Below are 27,609 nucleotides of genomic sequence, written 5' to 3' on the forward strand. Positions count from 1 at the left end.
TTTTCCTTTCCTTACTTTCCAGGCTTACTTGTGGGGTGAGATTGCTCTTTAATTTTCTTCAAATTCACTTTAAAAATTCTTTGTTTGGTTTATTAAATGCCAGCTGTTAGTTGAACAGCACCCATTCAAGTTTCTCTCTCATTGTGCACAGTCCACATACCATTGTTTTTCTTTGACACCAATTGTTGAGTTTCAGCTCGTATGAACAACTGAGCCACATTTCTCCAGACTGGACTGTGCTTTTCTAGAAGCCTGCTCAAGCCAACACATTAGATAAACAGTCCACTGCCTTTTGTTGAAATGCATGGGCTGTGCCGGGTTAATGTGTCCTATTTCCTCCATTACTTTACTCCTTCCTCAAAGTAAAAATTTCCTCTTTTGTGTCAGAGCTATAAATAGCCGTCATGTTGATCTATTTTTAGCTGCAGGAGTTGTAATGTGAGGGGGTTGAGTTTTTGTTCTTGCATCACCCCTGTGGGATTTTTCATTCCTTGGTGTGTTTGTGTGCACACATGCGTGCATTCATTTGATTGTTTGTTGCGTCAGTCTCTCAGTCTTTGTGTTTGTACTTGTCCCAGATTGATAATGGTGTTAGTTTCACTTTGATCCCTTGTGAAATTTTACATTAAGCCATTGAACAACTCTGCAGCATTTTCTTGGTGTAACACTAAACCAAAAGTATACTCCTGGCACCGGCTGGAATGCCCAGTTGTCAAAGTGCAGCTGATATGGAGTAGGGGCTGACTCCGGCATTGAAGTGGCAGTTTCTGTAACACAGGACACCAGTTCCTTACACTGTGGGAATATCCACTCTCACCTTGTTCATTTCCTCCAGCAAATATTTAGACAGACAATTGATACCCAAGCCTCAAATATTGCTGTCTTTTAATATTAATGAACATTGATCCCTCTACTCTGGAAACTCCCATTCGCTGTAGATTTTATTAAGTTGACCCACTCGGTAAAAGCCCCAGTTGAGAATTGCCCCAGCAGCTCATAGTGGATGTAGCTCCCACGTATGGCTAGCTACACTGTAGAGGTGTGTGATGTCATCAGGCTCTGACCAGAAGTCCTTTGCAATAAACATTTACATAGTTCCATTTTCATGTGGTTTTTTTTTTTGTTTTTTTTTGTGGCATATCTGTTTTTTTGCTTTTATTTATATTGTTAGTGTGGGCATATGACAGTGAGTTTCCATGTGCACATTTGGGTTAGTCAATAGTATTGCTGCTCAGCTTCATCTACAATTACTCTCCAGCCTTTTGTTACCCGCTGACTCATAAAGCAGCCATTTTCGCATAGCATTGTTTTGGTTTACAGCCTTGTCACAGCTGCAGTGAACATGACGAGTCACTGTTTTGTTAAAAGAGTGATTCCACTGTCAAAGTGCTAACCATGAAGTACGCCCTCTTTGAACTGCCTCAACTGCACGCAACCCTGTGGCTTCTTTTCAACAAAGTGCTCCAGCAGGCATGTGTAAACATATGTGATACTGCTAGTCATCAGCTGTCACTCAGATTTAGGGCTGTGACAGAAGTGCCATTCACTTTGAACGGGTGGCCAGCTGGCCCAAATCTCTGGAACGGCATCTCCCAGCGACTTGGAGCCAAAGTCCACTTGGAGGTTGTTGGTATCTCTGAACACGCTGGTCTTTGTCCTGTGTCTCTATAACCTTCTGTTCTAGAGACATAAAGTTTTACACTTAGATGTTTTTTTTTTCATATCTGCAAATGACCTTTGGCCTATATAAAATGTGGTGGATCACTCATGGTAAAAACAGGGTGAAGAGACACACACTGCACACATGAACTGCATGGTGTATTATTTTGGTTGACTCAAGGAGATTATCACAGCGAGGTTTCAGGTTTCCTCAGATTTCCCTCAGACGCCAAAAGTAGCCTTTAAATGTGACAGAATAATTGTTTTACATACATATATCAATAATTATTGACTGATATGTTACATTTTTATGGTGATAACATTTGTGGATTATATTACACAGCTCTAAGCAAATTGTTAATTATAATGTAACTGACAAGGATAACACTAGAATGAATATAAACATCAAAATATATATAGTAAATCGAGCATGCACACACAATATGCAACAGTACGAGCAGTAGAACTCACTGATATAAGGAAGTGGATGGAAAATGGTGCAATGTGGGAATACATAAATGACAAAATATTAGAATCAGAAAAATAAATCCTGGAATTTGCATTCGCAGTTTGTTTCTTGTTCTGTCCCTCAGTCTCCAGTCTGCCTGTTGCTAACCCCTCATCCTTCCTTCCTTCCACCCTCTCAGTAGGCCAGTGGAGCCGCCCCCTAAGAAGGAGGTAGTTCCAGTCATGAGGCGACCGGATGAGTGGAAGGACCCATGGCGTCGGTCCAAATCGCCCAGGAGACGCCCTGGGGTTGGCTCCCCTCCACGAGGCCGCCGGCGACATCGACCCTCAGGTTCCTCGGTCTCTCTGTCCAACTCTTCCAGGTAGGGGAACTCTGGAGAACAATGAATTGTTTTGATCCCTCCCACCACCACCACTTCCACTTCACCACCATGAGTGAGAGTCTTCACAAGGCAAAACTACATCTATACCTGGACATTAGATAAAAGGAAGTCCTATTAATGTGAAAATTTGACGCTGCATTCACTGACATTGGAGTGCAGACCAAGTAGAATCAGCCATGATGCACTCACATAGAAGATGGACAGAATTTGTCGGCAAGTCTGCAAATTTTGTTTCGTTTTGTTCAGGGTAATTTCCTGAGGTGCATTTTTGATCAGAACGCTGTTACTCAGTGGAAGGCCAAAGGGAGCAGCCAAAAAGTACAAAGCACACCCATAGAATTAAAAAGCCTTTATTCACATGGCTTTCAACAACATCGCAAGTCTTCGACTGAATGGAACTTCTTTGAAATTAAGTTTTTCACTGAAGTAGCTTCAAATTTGGAAAAATACATTTCCCTGTTTATTATACAACAATGTCACATCCATATTTTGTTTTCGTTTTTCATTGCAGCACTTCATCAAAGCGTCACACTTATATCAAGTGAAATATTTAAACTGAAGATGTCAGTTTTATGGCTGCAGAATTACATCAAATAGGAACTATCCAGATGTCTTGTGCAACATTTTATACTCATTTCACTGGAATTCAGCAGCACCGGTTTGGTATCTTTGGAAATTTTGGGATCTCCCCTTGAATTTAAAACAGTTCTGTAAAAAAGTTCCATGTGAAAAACAGTATCTAGTAGCCTTGACAGTGCTACACATATTGGAGCCAATTGTCTATGTGTGTCAGTTTAGAAGAATCAACCATGTACCTGTGTAAGCACATTTGTTCCTTTAAGAGGCTATATATAGGTGCATGGAGTGGTGGGTGCATTACTGATGTTTGTACAAGTTGATAATAGCTGCACGTGCATGAGTGTGTTTACAAGTATGTGTGTTTTTTCAGGTCTTCGTCACGCTCTTCGTCTTACACGGGGTCTGGCTCATCTCGCTCCCGTTCACGCTCCCGCTCCTCCTCATACACCTCGTATTCCAGCCACTCCTCCCAGCGGAGCTCCTTTAGTGGCAGTCGCTCCAGGTACACAAGAATGCATGTCTCCAGCTGCTCCTGAGACAGCCCCTAGTTCACATGTGTGAAACTGGTGCCATGGAGGGTCAAGAGGCTGCAGGTTTTCATTCCCAGCAAAAACTCCACCAGGTGATTTCACTGATCGCCCCACCTTCAAGCAGAGAGGATGGACCAGTCAGTGAAATCACCTGGTGGAGTTTTTGCTTGGAATGAAAACCTGCAGCCTCTTGACCCGCCATGGCACCAGTTTGTCACACCTGCCCTGGTTATTTATTAACTTCTGACCTCATGCTACTTTTACATTACGTATGAATGACAGTAAATATCAGAGAGAATGTACTGGGCTAAACAGAGTCAAATGAACAGCCGTCAGTGGGGCTTTTCCAGAAAATCAGCTCTCTGAATGTAGTTTTTTTTTTTTAACTGTGTATTGATAAAAATGATTGTGGTATGGAGAGACACATTTCTAATTGTTTAGATGAATGGAATTTGCACCTATTTGAGGAAAAATGCCTTTTTCCGTCTTGAAATCTTGTCATATTTTTGCATCCATGGACATGTCAGCTTATAATTTTGTTTACATTATAAATACTGGGATGCGTAACAATCACAGTGTCAGTCCAGTTACTGGTAAATATTTGAAAACAAATGTAATGATCATTTTGTAGCATTTAGCCACATTGGCCGCCACAGATTCTTCTCTGTTTAGCAAGTGCTCAGCACTGCACTCTTTTGTGTCTCAGCAGCCAATGCCTATAGTTTGGCTTTCTCTCCCTAAAGGCTTTTGTAAATACAGTCTTCTTTTGTGGGTAAATACTAATTAGGAACTTGGGGATTGACATTGGATCCCAAGTTCACCTATCCCAGATGAAATTTGTCTAAGTTTTGACCAGTTTTTTTATGCTTTTCTCTTGCCTTCTGCAAACTTCAAGTTACTTTCAAGCTTACCATCAAAGATGCCATGCAAGTGCCCATCATACATTATTTTTGAGACATTTATTCCAGGACTTTTTTATGTGAAAGTTGTAGGGAACTGGAAACAGGAAACTTTACTTAAAATGTCTTGACTTTAAACGTGCTCGAGCACAACTTCCTTTCATTGTGGAATGAGGAATCATAAAACCGCTATACAAAGCTATGTTTGTGTTATCTGGAGCTGAGCTTGTCTTTAAGGTAAATTCTACCAAACTTGCTTTTAAATTAATCCATTTCTCTTCTTCTCCCTCTTATGTCTGTAGATCTCGATCATTCTCCACATCTCCATCACCAAGTCCGGCAGCACCAAGAAATGTTAAGAACAAGCCAGACCTGCCTCCTACACTAACTAAAGGGTAAAACAAACACTTTATCCACATGTTCATCTATTGTCCACCATACTTATAGGTGTCTGTTTTCCATTCATACATGTCCTGGTATACTTAGAACAATCAGTACATTAGCTAGAGTGCAGCGTGGCCTCTGTTGGCATGCTAGTTGTTGATGTTGGCCTGTCATTGTCTGCATACCTGATAAAACAAGAAATGCTTCTCCTCCTCCCTAAGCATGCCACTGAAGCCCGGTGCCATGCCCCCTCCTCGTAGAGAAAAGCCTCCCATGAAGAAGGCTCCCAGCCCCCCGCCGCCCAGTGGACTGCAGGGCAGGCCCCCCAAACCTACCCCGGAGGGTGGCAAGCCTCCTGCCAATAACCGGGAGGGTGGAGGTGGGGGTGGTGGGGCAGGTAGTGGGGCAGGGGGAGGAGGAAGCGGAGGTGGCGGAGGAGGAGGGGGAAAACCCCTGGTACCACGGGAACCTGGAAAGCCTCCCAACTTGAGGGAAGGAAGACGGAAAGAAAGGCAGCAGCACCCTCCTCGGAGGTACGTGTCCTTCCTCGAAATGCTTCCTTGAAGCTTTGTGTGCCTGTTTGTGTTTTTTGTTTGTTTGTTTCATTTTTGTTTTAATTGGTTAATTGCTACCAGTAGTGTAATAATGAACTACCATGAGCAAATCTGAACACCATGAGAAGTCTTCTGCCATATTTTTTGATATCAGGGAGGGAGAAAGGGAGCATGTGGCAACATGCACTTTGCGGCAGAAAGCTATGGCATTTTAAGTGGGGAAAACAAACAGTACTTCACACAAAAGTGCAGTTTGTTTTGGAAAGAGACATAGGATTATTGCTGGTAGATTATTACGAGCCTGAACCTGATGATTTCTACAAATGTGAAGATTAGGACTTGGTTAGGTCGTGTTTAGACTACCCTGCTTTTTAACATGGAGAGGCCGTAAGGCAGCTGGACTGCAGTTACTTTGGGAGAAGTAGCAACTGGCAAAATGCTTTCAAAAGTCCAGAAGCTATTGCCATTTTGGCTCACATGGACCACTTTTTGTGAGCTGACCAGTTGCAAGGAAGAAATAGGGATGGGAATGAGTACTAGTTAAGCATCGTCTTTTCAACTAGTAAAATACATGAAATCCACAAAGTGATGAAATCTCTCGCTTGAATCTCGCTGTTCCAGCCGAATCCACAGGGTGGCGCTGTGGCCTTCTTGAGGTAAGCTAAGCCGACCTTTTCTCGTTGATGAGATGCAACATGGCGGCAGGTGGCTGCTACCTCAGTATTCGGCACACAAAAGATAGAAAAACAAGCACGGGTTTTAGTTCTCGTCCTCATTTGAGTACTCAACTACTAAATTACTCAAAATTCCCATCCCAAAGAGGAAGAGGTGTTTTTCTCAGCACATTATCAGCTGACAGATTAGGACAACAACGAGAAAGTGCCCTTTGTGTTGTGGCAAAAAACAGTTGAGGCTTCTTTGTCCTACATAATAAGAGGAAGCCTATACAAATCGCCTGTGTTTATCTAAAGTGCATCATTAAGACATCATAAAAACATCATCAAAGAATGCTTAAAATTCTTGGCTGCTGCCTCACTGTTTCCTCAGCTCCTGTTTGTATTGTCTTTGTCATTGCCTTTTTTTTTTTTTTTTTTGGAGTGGATGTGGTATTGTTTTATTGCGTGAGCCACTTTCCACTTTGTGTTGCATGTAATTTGTATGATAAGTGCTATATAAATAAAGTCTGATTGGTTGATTGATCATCCAAGTAGAAAGCAGTCAACCTGTATAGAGTATAACATTTCAACAAAATTTCCTATTCAAATAAATCACATCACATAGTCTCAATCTCTTTTATGTGAAAAATCAACTCATACACAACAAACAATCCTGACAGCTCAGTTGTCTAAGGTGTGCGCCATATAACTATGATGCATGGATTTGAATTGTACAGTGTATCAAGCAAAAATAAGCTTTAAATTGCTACACTTATTCTTTATTTTGGATGTGAGCTATAATAGTAAAATCGTACAACTATTAGCTATGCCTGCAGTAGCTTACCATTCTGTTGGTTTGGGATTTTTAGGAACACTACCACAAAATTAGCAAAAAGAGATGGTGGTCCCAAATTTCTAAAAACAGGACCAGTTGTGCTTCAACTTGTGTCAAAATGTGTCGGCCTCTATGGAATCACACTGCTCAGGCTCCCTGGGAAAGTATCGGAAAGGAGGCTTCAGATTCATGATGAGCTATCCTGGTCATGAAGTTTTTCATGCTGTCACAGCTAAACTGTGGAATTTGCTTGTGCTGTCTGTCCGTGCCTTTGAAAAGGTTACAACTGCATTCTTTGAGGCTGTTTTATGTGTGTAAGATGTGTCAACAGGCATCTCATGAAAAATGCCAGACCCTGAAGCATTTATGCTTAAACAAAGTATTGGAAGCCATCTGTGACACAAGCTGTCATCTCTACGCTTCTCCATTTAAGAGAGTTGGCTGTTGCTTACTGTGAGTTATTTGATTTGGCAGAGGAACAGGAAATTAAAATAGGTTTTTACAGCAGCGGAGGAGGAGAAAAGTGCTGCTGCCATTTCTCCTCAGGAGTTTTAATGTCCTTTATGTCATGAATTTGTGATGAGTCATACAGGTGAGGAAATTTCCTCACCTGTTCAGTCTCTTTGCGCACCCATCCATTACCTTACAACCAACAGGTCTTTTTACTATAAATATTTTTAATCCCTTTGGTTTAAAATAAATAAATAAATAAAAAAGTTCCACAACTTTTTAGGAGGAGAAATTATAATTGTGGATTGAAATTATGTAAAAGAATACATTAGCATATTTCTAGTATTTCTTATTTCACCCCTTTAATTCTAGTTAATTCCCCACCTTATTTTAGTGTTTTTACTGTTTCTCACCTTGCTTTTCTTCAGTCCTCTTTCCCATACACACACGCACATGCGTGCACACACACTTTTCGGGTCTCTGGCTGTCTACCCATCAGCTTGCCCTGCGCTGCCTCTTTCTGTCTCTCACTCAGTGTGTCTGCTCTGTGGACTCTCCTCAGTGTTGTGTTGCATCTTGGATCTTGATGCCCAGCTCTATTACTAAGATGATTAAGACTGCGTGTGACAGGGCAAACCAAAGTGCTGGTTACATGGTAACTGACCAAGAAGGGGATTGGGGTGATGTGAAGGGGGCGATGCCGCTGTTAATATACAGTACCTGGGTGGTCTGCCCAAGTATAACACGTGTAGGAAACAAAGTAAAATTTTCAAAATGTTATGTTTATTTGGATTGCAAATTTTATTTTATGAACCATTTCATTGTAAGGATGACGCAGCTCCTTGGTGATTTTGTTGCATATTCTTGATCAATGTGCAAGCATGACTAGACACTAGACAGCGCTTGATATTTTATGATGCATGCATATTTTATCATGTTCTTGATATATAGCGTTCACTATCTGGTCAAAGTGGGCTAAACAGTCCTTAAAATGGCAGAGTATAAGAACACTGGAAATTGGCAGTACATCAGGATGCTTGTCACAGGTGTGTTCATGTAGGCGGCTGAATGTTGGCTCACCTGTTTGTTTATTGAGCTCGCGCAACAGGTATGCCCAGAGTTGACAAAGAGGCTCTGTTTAACAGGGAGATTGCATCAAGCAGAAGTGTGTTTCTGAGAGCGCCCACATGCATGTGTGTTGGTGTCTACGTAGGTGTGTGCATTTCATGCATGGTATCAGTTGATAGTGCTGCTATTACCTTCAGCTGGGGGAAGACCATAGAGTGTGTGTGGGTGAAGCAGTGGGTGGATAGCTGAAGGAAAGTACACTTTAGTGAGTTTTGTATATGTTTGTGTTTTGATGTGTGTGTGTGTGTGGTCAGCAAGAGAGGAGGAACAGTTAAAGGGCAGGGGAAGACAGCGAGGCTGTAAGGGTCAACAGGTGTATTTTTGTAGGAAGCATGGGCCATTCCATGGAAATTCTTGGAAAACCAGTTCCGGCATCCACCACAGTTTATTATTCTGTCCATAAACTTATTTCCCTTTAATTGACAAGTTATAGACCCGTATCCCAGTTGATGTTGACAAACTGGACAGCTTCTAAGGCACAACTGCAATGTTACTGACTTGCTGTGTCATGACTTACTGTGTCATTGGTGGCAGGAGGTCTATTGGACATGTTAACTTCATTTAGAGCGAAATTGATGAACATTAAAGCAAAGGTTAAATGCAGTTGCTTTTTTTTTGTCTTTTTTTCCATACACATGATTTTTTATAGCTGCATATTTTTCCAGACATTTTTTCAGTTTGCCACTCTTCCCACATACAGCACAACCCAAATTTTTACCCTTTTTTTCCCCCAAAGCTGATCTAACATACGGATTTTGCACTATTTCCAAAAAATTGCAGCACACATACAGTCAGGTCCATAAGTATTTGGACAGTGACACAATATTCATAATTTTACCATTGTACACCACCACAGCGGATATGAAACGGAGTAATTAAGACATGATTGAAATGTAGAATTTCAGCTTTAATCTAAGGGGTTGAACAAAAATATGGCATTAACCGTTTAGGAATTACAGCCAGTTTTATACATTGTCACCCCATTTTCAGAGGCTCAAAAGGCATTGGGCAAACTATATATAATATACATAACTCTAATTATAAGGATTATATTCAATATATGGAGGAAACTCCTTTGCAGTCTATGACTTTCTGAAGTCTGGAGCCCATGGTCAACATCACCAAATTCTGAGTTTCCTCCCTTGAGACGCTCTGCCAAGCCTTTACTGCAGCTCCTTCAGCTGCTGCTTCAGTTTGGTCCTCAGTTTGGTCTTCAGCAGGTGAAAAGCAGCTCAACTGGGTTGAGGTCTGCGGACTGACTTGGTCATTGAAGAATATTTCACTTCCACTTTGCTCTCACTAACTCTTGGGTTGCTTTCGCAGTACATTTTGGGTCATTGTCTATCTGCACTGTGAAGTGCCGTCTTATCAGTTTTGTGGCATTTGTCTGAATCTGAGCAGATAGTATAGTCCTGTAAACATCAGAATTCATCCTGCTACTGCCATCAGCAGTCACATCATCAATAAACACAAGTGGCCCAGCTCCACTGGCAGCCATACATGCCCATGCCATAACACTGCCTCCACCATGCTGGACACATGATGTGCTCTGCTTTGGCTCCTGAGCTGTTCCTTTCATTCTCCACACTTTGCTCTTCCCATCAATCTGGTACAAGTTCATCTTCGTTTCATCTGTCCAGAGAACCTTGTTCCACAATCAGGCAGGCTTTTTAGATTTTTTTTTTGGTAAAGTTGAATCTGGCCTTCCTGTCCTTGAGTGACACCAGTGGTTTGCACCTTGCTGTAGAAACTCTGTATTTATTTTCTCGCAAACATCTCTTGACTGTAGATTTGGACAATGATATGCCTCCCTCCTCAAGGGTTTTTTTTTTTTTTTTTGACTTCCCTAGACATTGTCAATGGGTTTTTCTTCACCAGGGAAAGAATTCTTTAAATGTCTTCTGTGGTCTTCCAGGCCTTTTGGTGTTGCTGAACTCACCAGTGAATTCCTCCTTTTTCAGGATATACCAAACCATTGATTTGGCTCCTCCTAAAGTTGTTGCTCTCTGTCTGATAGATTTTGTTTGCCTTTTGAGCCTAATGATGGCCTCCTTCACCTGCTTGGACACCTCTTTGGATTGCATGTTGAGGGTTCTGCTAAACAGCTACCAAATACAAGTGCAAACAATTGGAAATAATTTCCAATCTTTTATTTTCTTAATTTGTCATGGAATAACAAGGGAAAATGCCACACCTGGCTATGAAACTGCTTTTAAGTCAAGTGTCCAATTACTTTTGAGCCTCTGAAAATGGGGTGACAATGTATAAAACTGGCTGTAAAAAAAAGGTTAATGCCATATTTTTATTCGGCCCCTTAAATTAAAGCTGAAAGCCTGCACTTCAGTCACGTCTTGATTACTCCATTTCAAATCGACTGTGGTGGTGTACAAGGGAAAAATTATTAATATTGTGTCGTTGTCCAAATACTTATGGACCTGACTCTATGTTGGAAAATGAACAAAAAAGTGGCCCAAATTCAAACCAAACATAGACACATTGTACAAAACGTTCAGTGTCTTCTGCTGAATCTAACAGTACCATGTGTGACACAAAGTGATGCCTAATTTGAATCTTTAGCACAGTCGGAAGCCGGTGACGCCATTCAACACAGGTTTTACCAGTTGGTCTAGGGCTCCTGATTTTGATCATATGTATGGAAAAAGGACAGTCTGGAAAGTTTCCAGAAATAAGTATATGTACGTGTACATGAACGTGTTTCCAAACTTGAAGTGAGATGTTAAACAGAGATGGAAAAAAATCCACCGAGACACGTGGAAATGTAGGTCTGGAAAATTCTGGAATTTAGAAACAGAGAATCTGATGGAACCCTGTTTGTAGGAAAAGTTATTAGGCTAGAATCAGCTTGTCACATTAACACTCAATTATGAATGTGTGGCAACACACCGTTTGAAGCTCACGGTTATTTAGAGCCCAAAATGACTGTTCACAGTGTAAAGGGTTTTACAGGCCCCAGAAGTTTACAACAAACAAGGCACATCCTGAGTTGAACCCTCATACTGAGCTAGAAAAAACCCAACGATAATCATGGGTTCACATGAAGGAAGAAAGGATGATGCACATAAATATAAAATACAATGCAGTTGGATATAGCAGATCGAAATAGCTAACAAGGTCTAGCATTAAAAACTGTTAACCTGCCATGACCTCAGTGTGACAGTCAGACACTAAAATCTGACTCCTGCCCGGAAGGGTAACAGGACAATTAGTTAATAATAGTCATCTGTGGTTTGTCCCAACAAGCAGTGTGAGAGAAGTCCCAGCTCTCATGACATATCATCGTAATAAACATGTCGAACAAGCTCTGATGTGAACAGGAACACAATATGTGAAATTTCACATCCAGTAGCACAGGTTTGCCTTGACAGTTTGCCAAGATGTTAAGAAAATACCATCAAAACTAAAATATCCAAGTGATGAAAGCATGCCTGTAACCTCGAACCGACTCTGGTTAATATAATATATGAATAAAATAAAGTAGCATTTGTTGGGACTCGCTCAGCTCTCTATGAGCAAAGAGGGTTTATTATTATTGGCTATTAGCAACTACTTATTTTAATTACTGTGTGGAGGAATAATTACGTAATTACTCCTCCACCAGGGTAATTCCTTGTAGGAGTTGGCATAATAACCAAGTGAAACTGTCTTGTTGATCAGACATGAAAGTGGCTTAAACTGGAATGTTGACTTTGTTGCAGCAATATAAGCATAATTATTTACCTTAATAAACTGAAATGCAAGTTTGTTTACTGATGTAGGACAGTCTCGCTGGAAATTGGAAAGTGTTATCTGTATCCATTTGGTCAGGAGGTGCTTTACCTGGAAAAGGGGAATTATTTATCTGGATGCTGATGAAGTCTCAGCTTCCTCCAGGATGGGCTTATTCCTATACATAGTCATTGCAGTTATAAAACAGTGTAGTTTTGATTTTGAGAAAGATTGTGTGTTGTGTTCTCAGTCCTGACTCTGACTTAACTTGCTTTCGTGATTTGCTATCATGGTTGCCATGGTTTGTTTTGCACCATTGTTGTGCTGTCTGACTTTGATTGATTGGACAGTTAGCTAATAATTGACATTTGATTAATCCAATCACCCACTATCTGTTTTTGTAAATGCCCACCGCTGCCGCCACTTTTCCAACTGGTTTGAATTCAAGTGTGTGAAGTGAATAACAGTGGTAACAGTGGTAATTATGATTAATGCCTGTTCAGATTCAGAATTAACGCCTGTTCTTAGTGCCTAAGAGGTATGCCCATAATTCCTTCAACCGTCCTTGTGCCTGTTTCTGTCTCTCCTAGGCGGACTGTGAGTGGCAGTGGCAGTGGAAGTGGCAGCAGTTACACTGGCTCCAGCTCCAGATCCAGATCATCGTCCAACTCCCTGTCACGCTCGCGCTCTGGATCAAGAAAATCCAGGTATGCATGCGCACACCCACACGCATTGTCGCACACATGCACAACCCCTATGCACATACAGATTTTCGTCATTCATAACATCGAGGCAATCATCAAGGAACTTGTGCAGGAAATAAGTTCTCCCTCATTCTCGGCAGCAACACTAACCAGAGCGTTTCATAAAATACTTTTTGATCCATGCCGTCACACAGTGTTATGTTGACTTAACAAAAACATCCTCATCTGTTTGTTTTCCTAGCACTAGCTTTACAAGGTGTCTGGAAGGTTCTGAAAGTCCAAAGATATCTTAAATTGTATTATTTGAACTTTTAAAAGTTGATAAGGTTAAATAAAGCTTTTTAGATTTTATGATGGAAATTATAGCCCTGACGAGAACCATCTCTTATGGCTCTTACGGTTTCTTTTTTACTTATTTAATTTTGTATCAGTTTGTTCGGCCATTATTAGTTTGATTGCTGCACTGTAGTAGGGAGACTGGGGTAAGATGAGCCATTTTTCATATTTAGGATCACTACATCAAGGCAATCATAGTTTTGTCACTAACTAATATATCTGCATATATTTCAGGATGTTGTGCATCTCTTCAAACAAACAGAATGAGTGTAAACATAACTGTTTCTATAATATAGCATGTCCAAAAAAAGTGGTCTTGTGGCTGAACTTACCCCGTGTATGGGGTAAGTTGAGCCAAGGAGCGGGGTAAGTTGAGCCGTATCCCTACCCTACCCCTACCTTCATGCGCTATCCCTAAAATTGCTATCTTGCGCACACACTTTAGGGAAAGCGGATAGCGGGTGGTCCTGACCACCTGCTATCCGCTATCCCTAAAGTTTGGGCTGTTAGGAGAGCGCGTCCAGGCGGCTTCAGTGCACGCCCCGACGGAGCCTCGCCACGCACACGGTCGGACTGATACCGGGACGCCGCCGGAATGGACTGAGTATATTACTCATATAGACTGTTTAGAGGAAAGACTGTTTTAATTGGACACTTACGCCAGCACGTTTTATTGTTTTATCATAAGCCAGCAGCTGTGCCATATTTTTATTTTTAATATTTTATTTGCCCAATCTACCTTGTCAATAAATTAGTTTACACATAGTTCCACCTCTGCCTCTTGTGTGTGTGTGTGTGGTGTGACCCGGGGATTTTACTCAATCAGTACAACCTTGTGACACGTCCACTTGGACACATGTGGCTCCACCTCCCGAATTAACTCGCCTATAATATAATATATAATATGTATATACACTAATATACACTAATGCCAAGAGTGTGCAAGAGCAGTAATCAGAGCAAAGGGTGGCTAATTTGAAGAAACTAGAATATAAAACATGTTTTCAGTTATTTCACCTTTTTTGTTAAGTACATAACTCCACGTGTTCATTCATAGTTTTGATGCCTTCACTGAGAATCTACAATGTAAATAGTCATGAAAATAAAGAAAACGCATTGAATGAGAAGGTGTGTCCAAACTTTTGGCCTGTACTGTATATAAAGGCAACTTGCTTTAGCCTCAGTAGAAGCCCTGAGAAAATCTACCTCCCTCTCTCCATCGCGGGTTTAGGATTTAGGATTTAGGATAGCGCAGCCTGCCCTTAAAGGCAATGGCACCTGGCACACTGATTGGTTTAACTGGCGTAATGCCCAAAACACACCTATGCATAATATAGCGGGTAGCGCAGGTGTTTTGCGGATAGCGGGCGGTGCACAAGATAGCAACTTTTACGGGGGACCGCCTCTTGCGCAACCCTAAATCCGCAAATAACGGGTTTAGGGAGTCTGGCGCAAGATAGGGCCCTTAGGCTACAGCCAAAATACACTTATTAAGTGTATGGGGCTCTGGCTCAACTTGACTTACTTGACTTAAGCCCTTTGCTCTTCTTGGGTGCATAGGCCACTGACAAATATCCTCCATTCCACTCTGTTCGTGGCTTTTCGCTCAAGCTCTCCCCAGTTGAGCCCACTCTCTGACATTTCTGCCTCTACACTTCTTCTCAACTTACCCCAGAGCTACCATTTTGACTTTTTTAGTCCCCACAGCTAAAATGGTGCACTTTTATGCTAGGTTTATGACCTCATGTTGTCGCTCATAGATACCACAACTGATGTATAAAACAAATTTAAAATGATCTGTTTTGGTCTTAACACAATTCTCATGAAACAGATGATAGACTGAATTCACTTTCAAGAGTAAAAAATGTTTTTTTGGAAATAAATGTCTAACCACTTTACCCATGTGGTTCTTACCTTCACAGACTCCATGAAATGATGCCTTCCTCTTAAATATTTGGTCAAATGATCAATGTTTTTTACCATTTCCTAGCAACAGGGGGTGGCTCAACTTACCCTTTGGCTCAACTTACCCCAGTCTCCCCTAACAGTGATTATTTTTACTATAGACATGGAGTACTCGCGGTACCATCAGTCAGGTTTGCAGAGTCACCCTTAGCTCTGCCAAGACCGGCATCTCCAGAGAAACTCCAACTGAAAAATACACATCCTCCAAGTGATTCCTCCCCCTGACACAGGCTTCAGAGACAAGGCTCTTGTTTTACCATGAGTTGGCAACTGTGATGCGTATCTGTCCTCCACTGGCCACCAACACTCTTGGCTCTCAGATGCACTAATAGATTCCCTGGAGGTTGGCTTCACACTGCGCTAGGTTTTTGGGGGGTTTGTGATTGGAAGATGTGTATCAGACGGTTGTGGGCGTTAACTGTGGGAAGCATGAGTGAACTCTTAACAGATGGGTGGTGACGTGCAATTATATTCTGTCACTGCATCAATCATCAGAATCTTAGAATTGAGACATTTCCACACATCTAGTTTAGTTTAGTCAGTATGAACAATATTGTCTTTTTCACTCAGCAAAGTGATATGTGGATTTAACTGTTTCTGTACACTAAAACTTAAAGCTAAAATATTTGTCTTATTCATCACTGCCTTATTCTCCCTCGCCTCAGGTCTCTGAGCGTGAGCAGCGTATCATCGATTTCATCGGCATCATCCAGCAGCAGCTCGGTACGCAGCGCAGATTCAGACGATATGTACGCTGACCTGGCTAGCCCGGTGTCCTCTGCCAGCTCCCGCTCGCCCACCCCCAGCCATCCGCGCAAGGAGCGAGGCCCGGTCCGGGATCGGCCACCACACAGCAGGGACAAGGCCAGGGGTCAGTGTGTTTTCATGGTTCATGTGGAGCGAGAGGGCGAGGGAGGGGGAAAGAGACCACAAATTTTTTGAATTAAGGTTAATGTGTGTATGAATGCCTAAACACACACACACACACACACACACACACACACACACACACACACACACACACACACACACTTGTGCCAAGCCATGATGGAATATAAGTCGATCAAATGCTAAAGATAACAAGATAACAAGTTTACAACTGAAGGCAGTATTCTGAAATGTCTTCTCTCTTTGTCCAAGATTTAGATTTAAAACTCTTCATTTCCTAGTTTTGTTTTTTGTTCTTTTTTTTTTTTAATGTAAAACTGATTGAACTGAAGTGTTTGGATAGTTGTGGTTCATTACTACCTATACTCCTCATCACAGAGAGGCCACCAAAGAAAGAGGAACCCTTCAGGGAGGATCGTAGGAAGATCGACCCGTCTGGTGTTCCACCCAGAGGTGGCAACCCCATGCCCAGATCAGGGCCTGGTAGCAGAGGAGGCCACCCCTTGCACCCCCCACCCAACACCATGGGCCCTCCAGGAGGCTATGGGGGTTCAGGTTCCCACAAAGACATCAAACTCACCCTCCTCAATAAGGTAACTCATGCTGCACCACGATCTCCTCTTTGCTACCCAACAAGTCAAGACTGTTTGCAGTGAAACTTCACAGCAACAAATAATAGTCATATACAGCAGAGAAAACATAGAAATATAGGAAGAGTGAAGCTATTGCAACACTAGAAGGCACTAATTAGGAACACAAGAATTTAAATCATGAAAACAGATTTCACAAATGAGAAAAATGAACACTTTTTGAAGAAACCCAAATGGATGTAGAAAAGAACGTATAAAAGAAGTAGAAAAATAGAAACAAAAATGTTTTGTTTGTTTTTTTGGTCACATATCTGACCTAAGCACATCATAAAGTGCAGAAACAGAATAAAAAGGAACTGCAAGTGCACATAGCAAGTGGGAATAACTCTAACCAGTAACATACTCCATCTCTCTCTAACAGCATCTCCCTTCCTCCGTCACAAACGCACGCACGCGCACACACACACACACACACACACACACTGTGCTGTAGCTCTCTCCTGGTCTGTGCATGACCTCACAGGGTAATCCAGCTCTGATTGTAAGATGGAATCGAACTCTTCTTATCCTTGAACTAATAAGAAAATTCTTAAACTACCACATCACACTCATTCCAAATGAAACCCATCAGTTTGCATTTGAGGAAGGTGCTAAAATAAAAAAGGATTTGCCACTCCAGGCGGGGTGACACCTGACGGTTTTCATTGTCAGTTTTACATTTCAGACTGTCAATAGCCATATGTTTTGAAAAGCTACGAGGCATGCTGTTTCTATTTAGGCAACCCAATAGCATTGCTATTAACAAAAGGGTCATTCCATGTCATTTCACCAAATTTTCAGGACATCCCAAGCACTTGGGTCTCAAAAAATTCAGAAAAATTCACCAGTTGTTCCTTATTTATCCAATAGGCACACTGTAAAATTTTAGTTTGCTTGGATGGATACTTTTTGAGATACGGCCAATTTAGTGAGGGGGGTATGTGTCGATTTTGGCGCGTCCTTATTTTTCCTCCATTTTCAGGTGTCAGTATCTCAAGAACTATGCCACATAGGAAACTGAAATTTGGTACGATAATACACCTCCATATACTTTTTCAGAATATACAAAAACACCTGTCATACATCATAACTGGTAGGCATGCCAGCACCTCAAAAATGGAAAAAAAAAAAAAAAAATTACTCGGGTTTCGTGGTTGACCATGTTTGGGCCTTCAGAAAACAACTTTGTATTTGCCCCAGCTTCTTGATTTCAGAGCTTTGAGGTACATACATGGACTGTTCAAAGAATTAATGCTTAGTCAGATATATGCATCGGTTTCTGTATGGCAGCTTCTCCAAATCCAAAAAAAAGTTTTCATGTCACATTTTCATTGGCCCATAACTGCATGTGGGAATGTCTTAAAAAATCTGATCTCTGTTTTAATTTAAAGTTCAAAGCTTACTCTTTCTTAGGATATAAAACATTTTTCTTTATGCAAGTTCTTCATTTTTTTTTTTTTTTTTATCCCAAACATGGGGCAAATCTCTTCAGCTGCACATTCATACAGTTCGGGTTTTCGCTTCCACAGTAAAGTACCCATTCTGAATTTCTCTGTTACATTTTACGATTTTTTCAATTTTAATAATCACACCAAAAATGGTGTCAGTTTGTAAAGAAGTCAATTTAATGCATATTTTATGTATGGTGAAATTCAGAATGGGTACTTTACTGTGGAAATTTGGAAGCAAAAACCCAAACTGTATGAATGTGCAGCTTAAGAGATTTGGTAAAAAGTTCATGAAAATTTTTATGTTTTGACAAATAAATGCATTTCTGATGCAATAGTAATTATATTTTAGGTTAATAATGAACAAATAATAAACAATAAATGAATATAAGACACAGAAGGAAGCTACAATGGTCTAATATTGAGGAATTTCAATATTCATGAGTGGTGAATTAACCCCATGTTTGAGATGATAAAAATAATAATAATAATAATAATAATAATAATAATGATTTTTTTTGGATTTTCAGGATTTTTTGAGACCCAAGTGCGTGGGCCATTTGTTGAAATGACATGGAATGACCCAAAACCAACATGGCCCGCAGGCTACCAGTTGAATAGGCCCGCCATAGACTATAGAAAAAGTCTGAAGTGTCAAGACATCATCCCTCCCTAGGATAATGTAATATTCATTTTAGTAAAAATAATTGCTGATGGACGTAACAAAGGAGTTCCCAAACATTTTCATGCACAGTAGACCATGGACCCCCATTTGAGAGGATCCAAAGGACGCCCCTCTGAGAATATTTTGTTATTTGTCATTGGATGGGGAGATACCAATAGTCAGAAGAGGTGATAATGGTCAAATTAGGATTACAACAAATTATAATCAAACAGCCACCTTTAGACAGTTCCTTGTGCTAACTTTCAGAAAATACCATAAAAGCTAAGCTAATGTATTGCATCTTTTGCTGGGAAACCCCTATGACCCTGTCAAGGACAACTGGTGGTCCCTGAACTCCAGTTTGACTCCAATAGTGATTTAACCTTCTCAAGAAAACCTTGAAATTTGCTCCTTTTACACCCCTCTTAGACACAGGAAATGATGAGTTAAACCCTTCCAGCAGCAGTAACAATGGGTCATTTTAAATAAATCAAGGCACGTGTGTTTATCAAAAGTTCGCTCATTGTCTTGGCAGTGTTATCAGAAAGCTTATGCATACAGACAAAACAGAGCAGTACCACCGGCAATCATGGGGCCAGCATAGCCAATAGTTCAAATGAGACCAGTTTATGAGTGTGACACGAAGAAGAAATTTTTCTCATTGATAATTTTAGAGAAAAGAATTCTCCGCTCGCCCGTGGTGATGTGTTGAATGACCTCACAGCCCACCGCCATCTATAACGCCACGTCAGCTTTTGCCTCTTTGTAGCAGGCCCGTTATGACAACCTCCTCCACCATTACCGTGTTTGTTGTCAGAATCATTTGACTCCAAGCTGCCCCTTAGTGGATTTATTGCTTAACATCCATGCCAACAGAAAGGGCGCGTGAAAGTATGTAGGTAGTGACAGTTACATCACTTGAAATGGACATATTTATTTTCCTACGCAAAGGGAGTATAAATGAACCTTTAGGGTACCTAAACGTCACATCACTCTCCCGGGGTTATTTCATCACGCGCCTCTCGTGGAAAAATGAATAATGACGATTTAGTCCCCCATCTTAACAGCCGCTAAATGTCTTTCAGCAAGAGTCAAGCTGAAGGTTTACTCTCTAACCACGGTGGCATGAGACATCCCAGCTCTAAATTAGGTGGTTTGAATTCCGTGAATCACTATGTTGATATTCCAGATATCTTATTTTATTTGACTAATTGTGTCCAATCTTCCCACATCCCATATCTGAGGTTTTCATTTTGGAAGACCAGGGCAGCTGGGGCACCTTGCAAGGGACATATCGATCCCTAGTTTTCACGGTGCTCTGAGTCTGAGCTGCTTTTTGACTTGCTTGTCATATATTCCCTTGATCCTAGAGGCATTGGTTATGCCCAGCAGGTTTAGAGTTGCCACTTGGCACCCACATAGATTGGCTTTTCTGGCCATATGAGAACACACATGCACCCGGGTGTGTGTCAGATCATTGACACCAAAACCTTTCCAGAGGGGAGGTTTCTTGTTTCATTTCCAACAAAATAACTGGAAAAGAGATAGTGAGAACAATGCTTAGCTGCGTCAGTGGAGTAGAAGAAATGAGACACACACACACAGTCCTACAGTGATCCAGTGAGGCAGCAGTTCTTTCTTTCACATTGCACTTTTTTAATTAGTAAAACTTGCAGATGCAGTTATAGGTGAAAAATGTCTTAGCCAGTTTCCAGACCCTGTGAGTTGTGCTTTAATCGGTCCTGGCCATGTCTCAAGTAGATGATTTACCACAGTCAGAGCTCATTCCACCTATGGGCCAAGACGATTGGTCAGCGTTTCACCAATCATAGTAAGGTAACTGATTGTGTCGTCAGGCATATCAACAACATTAACCTTCAGACCAGCTAATTGTTCATCTTTTCATTTATCAATGTAACATTACTCAAACAGAAGAAATCGGCAAATTTTCTGATTCCGTGTTTGTTTACTTCTGATCACACTGTGAAGGTGTAATCAGAGAATTTGTCAACCGGCCAATCAGGCGTCTCGCAGAGATTCCGATCAAGTCAACCCGGGTGTGAGAGCAGGTCCAGCCCTCAGGAAGCACCATGTCATTCAACAATGTAGGCGTGGCAAAAAAAAAAAAAAAAGTGGTTTGAATCCTAGCCATCAGAAGATGATATTTTTCCCCAAAAATGCGGACCAAATGGAGAATGAAACTTGCGAGGACTGATTTGCAGAAAATCTTTCCCCTTGTCAGACAGCAGCTTCTTACAAGGATATAAACCTGAGCAGTGACAGACCATCACTGCAATTTGTGTGATGATGTGTTATCACTTATGGCAGTGAAGGATGCTACAGTAACTGTTTTTAAGAAGAATTCATGCACATTAGTGGCATTCCTCCAAAACTTCAGCTATTAGATTAGCTAGATTCTGGGCTATACAAATAAATAAATAAATAACTTAGATAGTGTGTTTACAACACTCTTAAATCACATCTCTTTGTCTTAATTGGCCTTGTCTTCTTGCCTTGTTATTTTTTTCATTCATTCATTCATTTATGTTCGTTTTGGTCAGTGGAATCCAAAAGGTCCTCACTTCAGTCAGCCTTCGGAGTTTTGCGTAGTGTTCTTTTTTTAACTCCCTGAAACTTAGGAGCCCTTGCACTGGCTTTGATTTTGAAAGGTTTTGTTTCACCGTCAGAACAAAATTCATGTCAAAGCTTGTGTTTTTTTTTCCTAATTCTGCAGTCCTTTTTTGTAATTTGTTATTGGTTTTTTTTGTTTACTCTCAGATCATTTCTTGCTATATTGATTTGTTTTTCAAAGAAAAGCACATTTGCTCAAATTTCAGAGGGATAGACCCATCTTAGCATGACTGCACCTGCACCACTTCACTAGAATAGTAGTGATATCAAAACAGCACACGTTGAGGCTCAGGTCTGCTGCCTCCATCACTGACAAACTGAAACTAATTTTGAGCATGAAAGAGCCGCCACGCTGCAGTCAACTTACATATCTTTCTCTCTGTTTTGCATATTCAGTAATGCAGTCATAACGTGTGTCCTATCTTTTTTTTTTCTTTCCCAAATGTGTGGTTTTGCAGCAGCAGGGCGACAGGGGCAACAGGAAGAGATACATGCCCTCAGACAAAGACAGGCCGGGTTCTCCCCTCAGCAAGAGGATGGCCTTGTCTCCAGACAGAGGTGAGCCCCAAGTCCAAAACTACACCAACAGACAACACACACTAAACAAAGACCGACATGTTGGACCCATATTTACCTTTTATTAAAAATTAGCCAGTCACTGGTGTCTGCTTCTGGTGATGCATATGTTTGTTTTAGGGCTTGGCAATATATTGATTTTATGTCATTATTGTCATATGACACTAGATATCATCAGAGATTTTGGATATTGTAATATCGAGATATGGCATAACTGTTGTCCTCGCCTGGTTTTAAAGCTGAATTACTGTAAGGTGATGTCATTTTCTGAACTTATTACACTGTTGTAGCGGTTATATTATATGCCTTTACCACTGGCTCTGGTTTGATTGAATACATAATTACTGTACAGCTAATCAATATGACACAGGTTGGCTGTGATCCTGATGTCACATTTTGATTGGATTCCACACAAGGATACATGAGCATTTTCCTGGCTTTCATTTAAGAGGATAAAGCTGTTTATGCTGCTTCAGAGGCTAATAAAAATATTTTGGCATTCATATGACAAACTGAAAAGGCATTTATGCTATCCACAGGAAGATTCAATCTTGATCAACCTCTAAAATGTCAAATTCCAGTTTCATGGAATTCCACATCCTGATTCATTTTGTCCAGTGTGGGAGTCAAGTCATGGAAGCTTTTATAACCTTTTAAAGGACCCTGTTGTCACCACAATAGCATGATGGAGTGAACCAACTGTTGGCCACGAGCCTCATGTCCCAGCCTCAAAATGTCAACTCTGATGTCAATGTTTTTCAGGCCGCGATCGGAGAATACCTGGCCGACCCCCGCTCTCTCCTCGAATGGATCGGCCCAGAGGTCAGGGTCCCCGGCCCATGCCATCGCAGGGAGACAGGTCGGTCCAAATGCCCATGTCCATTTGAGCTATTTATCAGTATTTAGCCTGCAGCACCGCAGAATAGCACAATATGAGTGCAGTACAGTGGTCTGTGAGAGTCACGGTGAGGAATTTCTGCATTACTGATGACTTTTGGTGACTCACTTTTCTTATCACCACCCTTTACCATGTTTTCTGAGGCCAGCCAGCACAATAGGGGGAAGTTGGCCACATCTTAGCTGAATGAGGAACATATCCTATAAGTGGAAGCACCGAGACAAGCTCTGCATGTCATGTTGAATGGAGAAAAAAAAAATGCTTCTCTCTTTGTTCACAGCGCTCTGTTGCAGCAAAACTACACAGTACTACACAGTATGGCACTATTGTATATTTGTCAGTAATAAAGTTGCAAAGATACAGAGTAATTATAATAAAAACTCACCACCTGTAGTAGAAAGACAGTTTGCTCCTTTAAAGGTGCACTACGCCAACATGAGGCTCCAAGTGAGTTTAGACTCACCTGGAAAAAAAGGAGGAAAAAAAACATGGAATAGTTATCATATAGTTTATCAGCAAGTTACGATGGCCAGCAATGACCAGCAGATATATATCAAGGCTGGGAATGACTGGCGATATCACAATCCGATCGTTGTTCTTAAATTAATCAGTACTCCATTATGGACTGTGAAGTTTGTGTGTGTACAATCACAAAGGCCAACATTTCAAAAACACTAGCCGTAATGTATAAAATGCATCAGTTTCGCTTCTTGTCTTTTCTTTTCTTTTCTTTTCTTTTTCTTTTCATTTTTTTTTTGTTTTGGTTTTTGTACAGTTCAGCAGAGCAAGTACTCTACTCTTTGTTTTGTGGTATATATATATATATAAATTTGTGGAAACTCAGATTTATCCAGCATATCTCCTTCAGGCCTGTATAAGTGCAGTTAGAACAACCTGTTGTGTTAAACCGGATTGTGATAAGAAGGTGTGCGACAAACTGAAGTGGCTCTTTCAGCATTTTACCTTTTAACCTTTTAATCTTACCTTTTAACTAGAGCACAATAGAGCAACCTGTTTGACTGAATTATGAAATTGTGATCATAGGAACTAAGTGATACTGCCTTTTTTTTCTTTTTTCTTTTTTCTTTTTTTATATTTTTTATGTGTGTGTATATATATATATATATACATGTGTATATATATATATATATATACACACATGTGTATATATATATATATATATACACACATGTGTATATATATATATATATATACACACATGTATATATATATATATATATATACACATGTATATATATATATATATATATACACGTGTATATATACACGTGTATATATATATATATATATATACACATGTATATATATATATATATATATACACACATGTGTATATATATATATATATACACATGTGTATATATATATATATATATATATATATGCATGCGTATATATATATATATATGTATGCGTATATATATATATATATGTATGTATGTATGTATGTATATATACATGTATATATATATATACAGATTTTTGGCATTAGGGAATCAACAATTGTCATGAGAAAAACAACTGTGGTCTTTGAAAATTATCACCCTGCCCCCTATGTAATATATATATATGTTCTCTAATATTTTGCATATTCAGTATTGTAATCATAATGTGATCCCAGGACTCTTGCACCTCCATACCTATTTACATCCAATCCTAACTACTGGTTTTTCCACTTCCCATCCATAGGAAACGCCCCCTGTCACCGCCTGTGAAGTCATCTGGGAAAGGCCCTGCGGCGCCTTCAGGCAAGCCTGCCGCCCCGGGCTCGGCTCCGGCCGCCGGCTCGGGCTCAGGTTCCGCTTCCGGCTCAGGCTCCAACAAACCCAGCAACACACTGTCACGTCGTGAGGAACTGCTGAAACAGCTGAAGGCTGTCGAGGACGCCATCGCCCGAAAGAGAGCGAAGATCCCCGCTAAGTAAAAGCCCCCGCGCCTCACCTGTCTGCCTGCCTACGAGCCTGCCTGCCTGTACGGCCTTTTCTGCCGCGGCAACAGTGAGGGTTACGGGACGGGGCGACCACCGACAAAAACCCACCTTTCTTCCCCACCCCCTCCCCTGCCTTCAGTGATGACGCGTAGCATCTCACTGGATGTGTTTAAAAAAATTAAAAAAATAAAAAGTTTTCTGGTTCACAATGTATAAAGGCTGTCGTATAAGTGGTTTCATGAACAAAAGTGGCCGCCACAAAATCATTTTCTCCTTGTGTGCCCTGAGCGAAAGGCCTGGCTGCTCTCCATTTTAGAGCGTCATTCACCACCCCGTGCGCCCTAATTCTGCTCCTCTTGTAAGTCTTTGAATGTTTCAGGCACAGTTTACCTCGCTGTCGGGAAATGAGAGAGAACAAAGGCATTTTGCGGGGTGGGGGCGCTGGAACGGAGCGCCCATTGTTGTAGATTTTACAATGCCGAAACAGATTGGTAGCGAAGTGCACTTCATCACTCACTATCCACTCTGGTCCATTCAGTGAAAAGGAAGACTCTTCCTTCCTCATGTCGTGTGTTTGATGAACAAGACAAATTTATACACACTGAGTGTACTACCAGTCGTCTGTCTTTCTCTGCCCCCTTTTATTGTCTCAGTCTCTCGCGTCTTATCTTAAGTTTCCTTGTTTTTTTTCCATCTTTTGCTTTGTGTTGAGTGGTTTGACGGTTCTGTTGGTTCTGTAACAGCTGGGCGCTCATGGACTGACAGCCTACGAGGCTTCACAAGGTTAATTTGTACAAAACCACAAATACCCGAGCATCTGTATCCGGCCCGTGAGGACAAGCCACTCACACTGTGTTCAGAGCGGGCCCGTCGTATACAAGGACTTGTTCTCTACTCTTGGTCTGTGTTCTGTGTGTTAGGGCAGTGATCACTGTCATACCCTTGTACAATAATAGCAAGTTATAAGATTCTCGCAAGTGTATTATGATTATAGAAAACAATTTGACAGTGATGTGAAGTATTGCTTTTTTTTTTTTTTTTTTTTTTAAATCTACAGCATTTTGTTTTCTTCTTAGCTCTTCTCCAGTGATAAACCAATATTTTATTTGTCTCACATTTTTAGTTGACAGAGTATGAGAGATGTAATGGGGACACTCGGAGACAAGATGTATCTGTCTTGCTTTTGTGACAAAAGGCTTCTAAATAAACTATTTTGATAAAGAGAAGGCCCGTTGCATGCTTTTTCTCTGCTCTAACATTTTTTCATGGCACAATACGATGACCAGCATTGACACTGATGGATAAGTGTGGTATTTTTAGACCCAGGATGTGTTAAAATGTTGATTCATACATAACGCAACCTTGCCACTAGCTTGAGATTAAAGTGGTAAATTGACAAGAAAAATCTCACAAATTTATGAGAAAAAGTTTTTTTTTCTCTGAATAATATTGTATAAATTAATTATTATCTAAAGTCTCACTGCTGTGTGAGGGACATCCTCTAAGACTACACATGCATGTTTTAGCAGCCCGAGCCCCACCATCCTTTTCACAATGCCCGCATTTGTCTTCTTGGTTTGATTTTGCAGCCAATGTTGAAGTCCTTAATGTGGGCATTAAACTGAATTGCCATGCAATGATTAAGTCTGACAAAAATAAACATGGGCAGCTTCTTCGTGATTCATGACCTATCTCAAGCCAGTTTCAAGTCTATGCAATTTGATTTTTGTACAGTGCTGAAATGAGTGAATTCCTGGAAGTTGGGAAAAACATAGCCTATTGAAACATGAAAAGTATGCCTGGGAAAAGGGACAGTAGTGTAAATAATAATAGCAAGTAAATGGTTGATGAATTGTGCTGGATGAGCTGAAACTGGAATCTGTACGCCTTCTCAAACTAGCCTGAGGCTGAGGATAGCCTGGGGCTTACTTATCCTGTGTTAGTGTCATAAGCCGCTCATGAGGAACAACTGGCCATATGCATGCATTGTTTTTGTGCATTAGGAATGTGGTGTCATGCATGTTCTGTTTTTGTGTGTTTCACATTTGAGCGCAGTGGTATGGTTTCTCTTTAGTCTCTCCCAGTAGCGGTTTTAGGCACGGGCGAAGCGGGCAGCCGCCCGGGGCGGCATATTTTCATGTCACGTGGGGGGCGGCATGAGCGCAAAAAAAAAAAAAAAAAAAAAAAAAAAAAAAATCATCCTCGCTGCAAAGCAGTTTTCTATTACCGTATTCATCTGAATATAAGACAGTATTTTTTCCATTGAAAATGCCCTGAAAAAACGCCCTCGTCTAATATTGGGGTCTACACATGTATTGTGCTTGCATATAAACCAGTAGGTAGGCTCGCCTGATGCCGCAATTACGGCAAATGGCCACATTGCGCAGTCAATAATCAACCATGTTGTCTGTGTCATTGTCCGTTGTGCTGCTGCAGCCGCGTATGAACAAAAGTTGATTTATAATGAGAGGATGGCAGTCTGTGTGCGCCGCTCACCTGTCAGATCCGGCAGACCTGACCGGGTGGGCGCGGCACCTGTAAGCATCAAGCCGGTGCCGCGGCCGGCCTGCCTGATGCTGACCGGTGGCTTTTTTTTTATGCAAACAAGATTTTGTCCATATAAAAAGTATTTTTCCAAAAAAGGTATTTGTGCAGGTGTTGGCGCCCC

At 41.0% G+C, this 27,609-nt stretch overlaps 1 protein-coding gene across 3 annotated transcripts in view; it reads left to right on the top strand.

Moving 5' to 3' along the window:
* The window catches only part of zc3h18 (zinc finger CCCH-type containing 18), a 41,046-nt gene extending 14,882 nt beyond the window's left edge, over positions 1-26,164 (top strand). For 2 of the 3 annotated variants that reach the window (XM_030053756.1, XM_030053755.1), the window contains exons 10-19: positions 2,307-2,489; positions 3,460-3,591; positions 4,821-4,913; positions 5,124-5,435; positions 12,842-12,958; positions 15,922-16,127; positions 16,523-16,737; positions 21,975-22,074; positions 22,855-22,951; positions 24,701-26,164. In XM_030053756.1, coding sequence (XP_029909616.1) covers positions 2,307-2,489; positions 3,460-3,591; positions 4,821-4,913; positions 5,124-5,435; positions 12,842-12,958; positions 15,922-16,127; positions 16,523-16,737; positions 21,975-22,074; positions 22,855-22,951; positions 24,701-24,935 — 1,690 coding nt within the window. In that variant the 3' untranslated portion in view covers positions 24,936-26,164. The remainder of the gene's footprint in view (positions 1-2,306; positions 2,490-3,459; positions 3,592-4,820; positions 4,914-5,123; positions 5,436-12,841; positions 12,959-15,921; positions 16,128-16,522; positions 16,738-21,974; positions 22,075-22,854; positions 22,952-24,700) is intronic. The other variant, XM_030053757.1, reaches the window with a different exon arrangement.
* The last annotated feature ends 1,445 nt before the right edge of the window (positions 26,165-27,609 follow it).

The sequence above is a fragment of the Myripristis murdjan genome, chromosome 6 (genome assembly GCF_902150065.1).
Source record: "Myripristis murdjan chromosome 6, fMyrMur1.1, whole genome shotgun sequence".
NCBI classification, from domain to species: domain Eukaryota; kingdom Metazoa; phylum Chordata; class Actinopteri; order Holocentriformes; family Holocentridae; genus Myripristis; species Myripristis murdjan.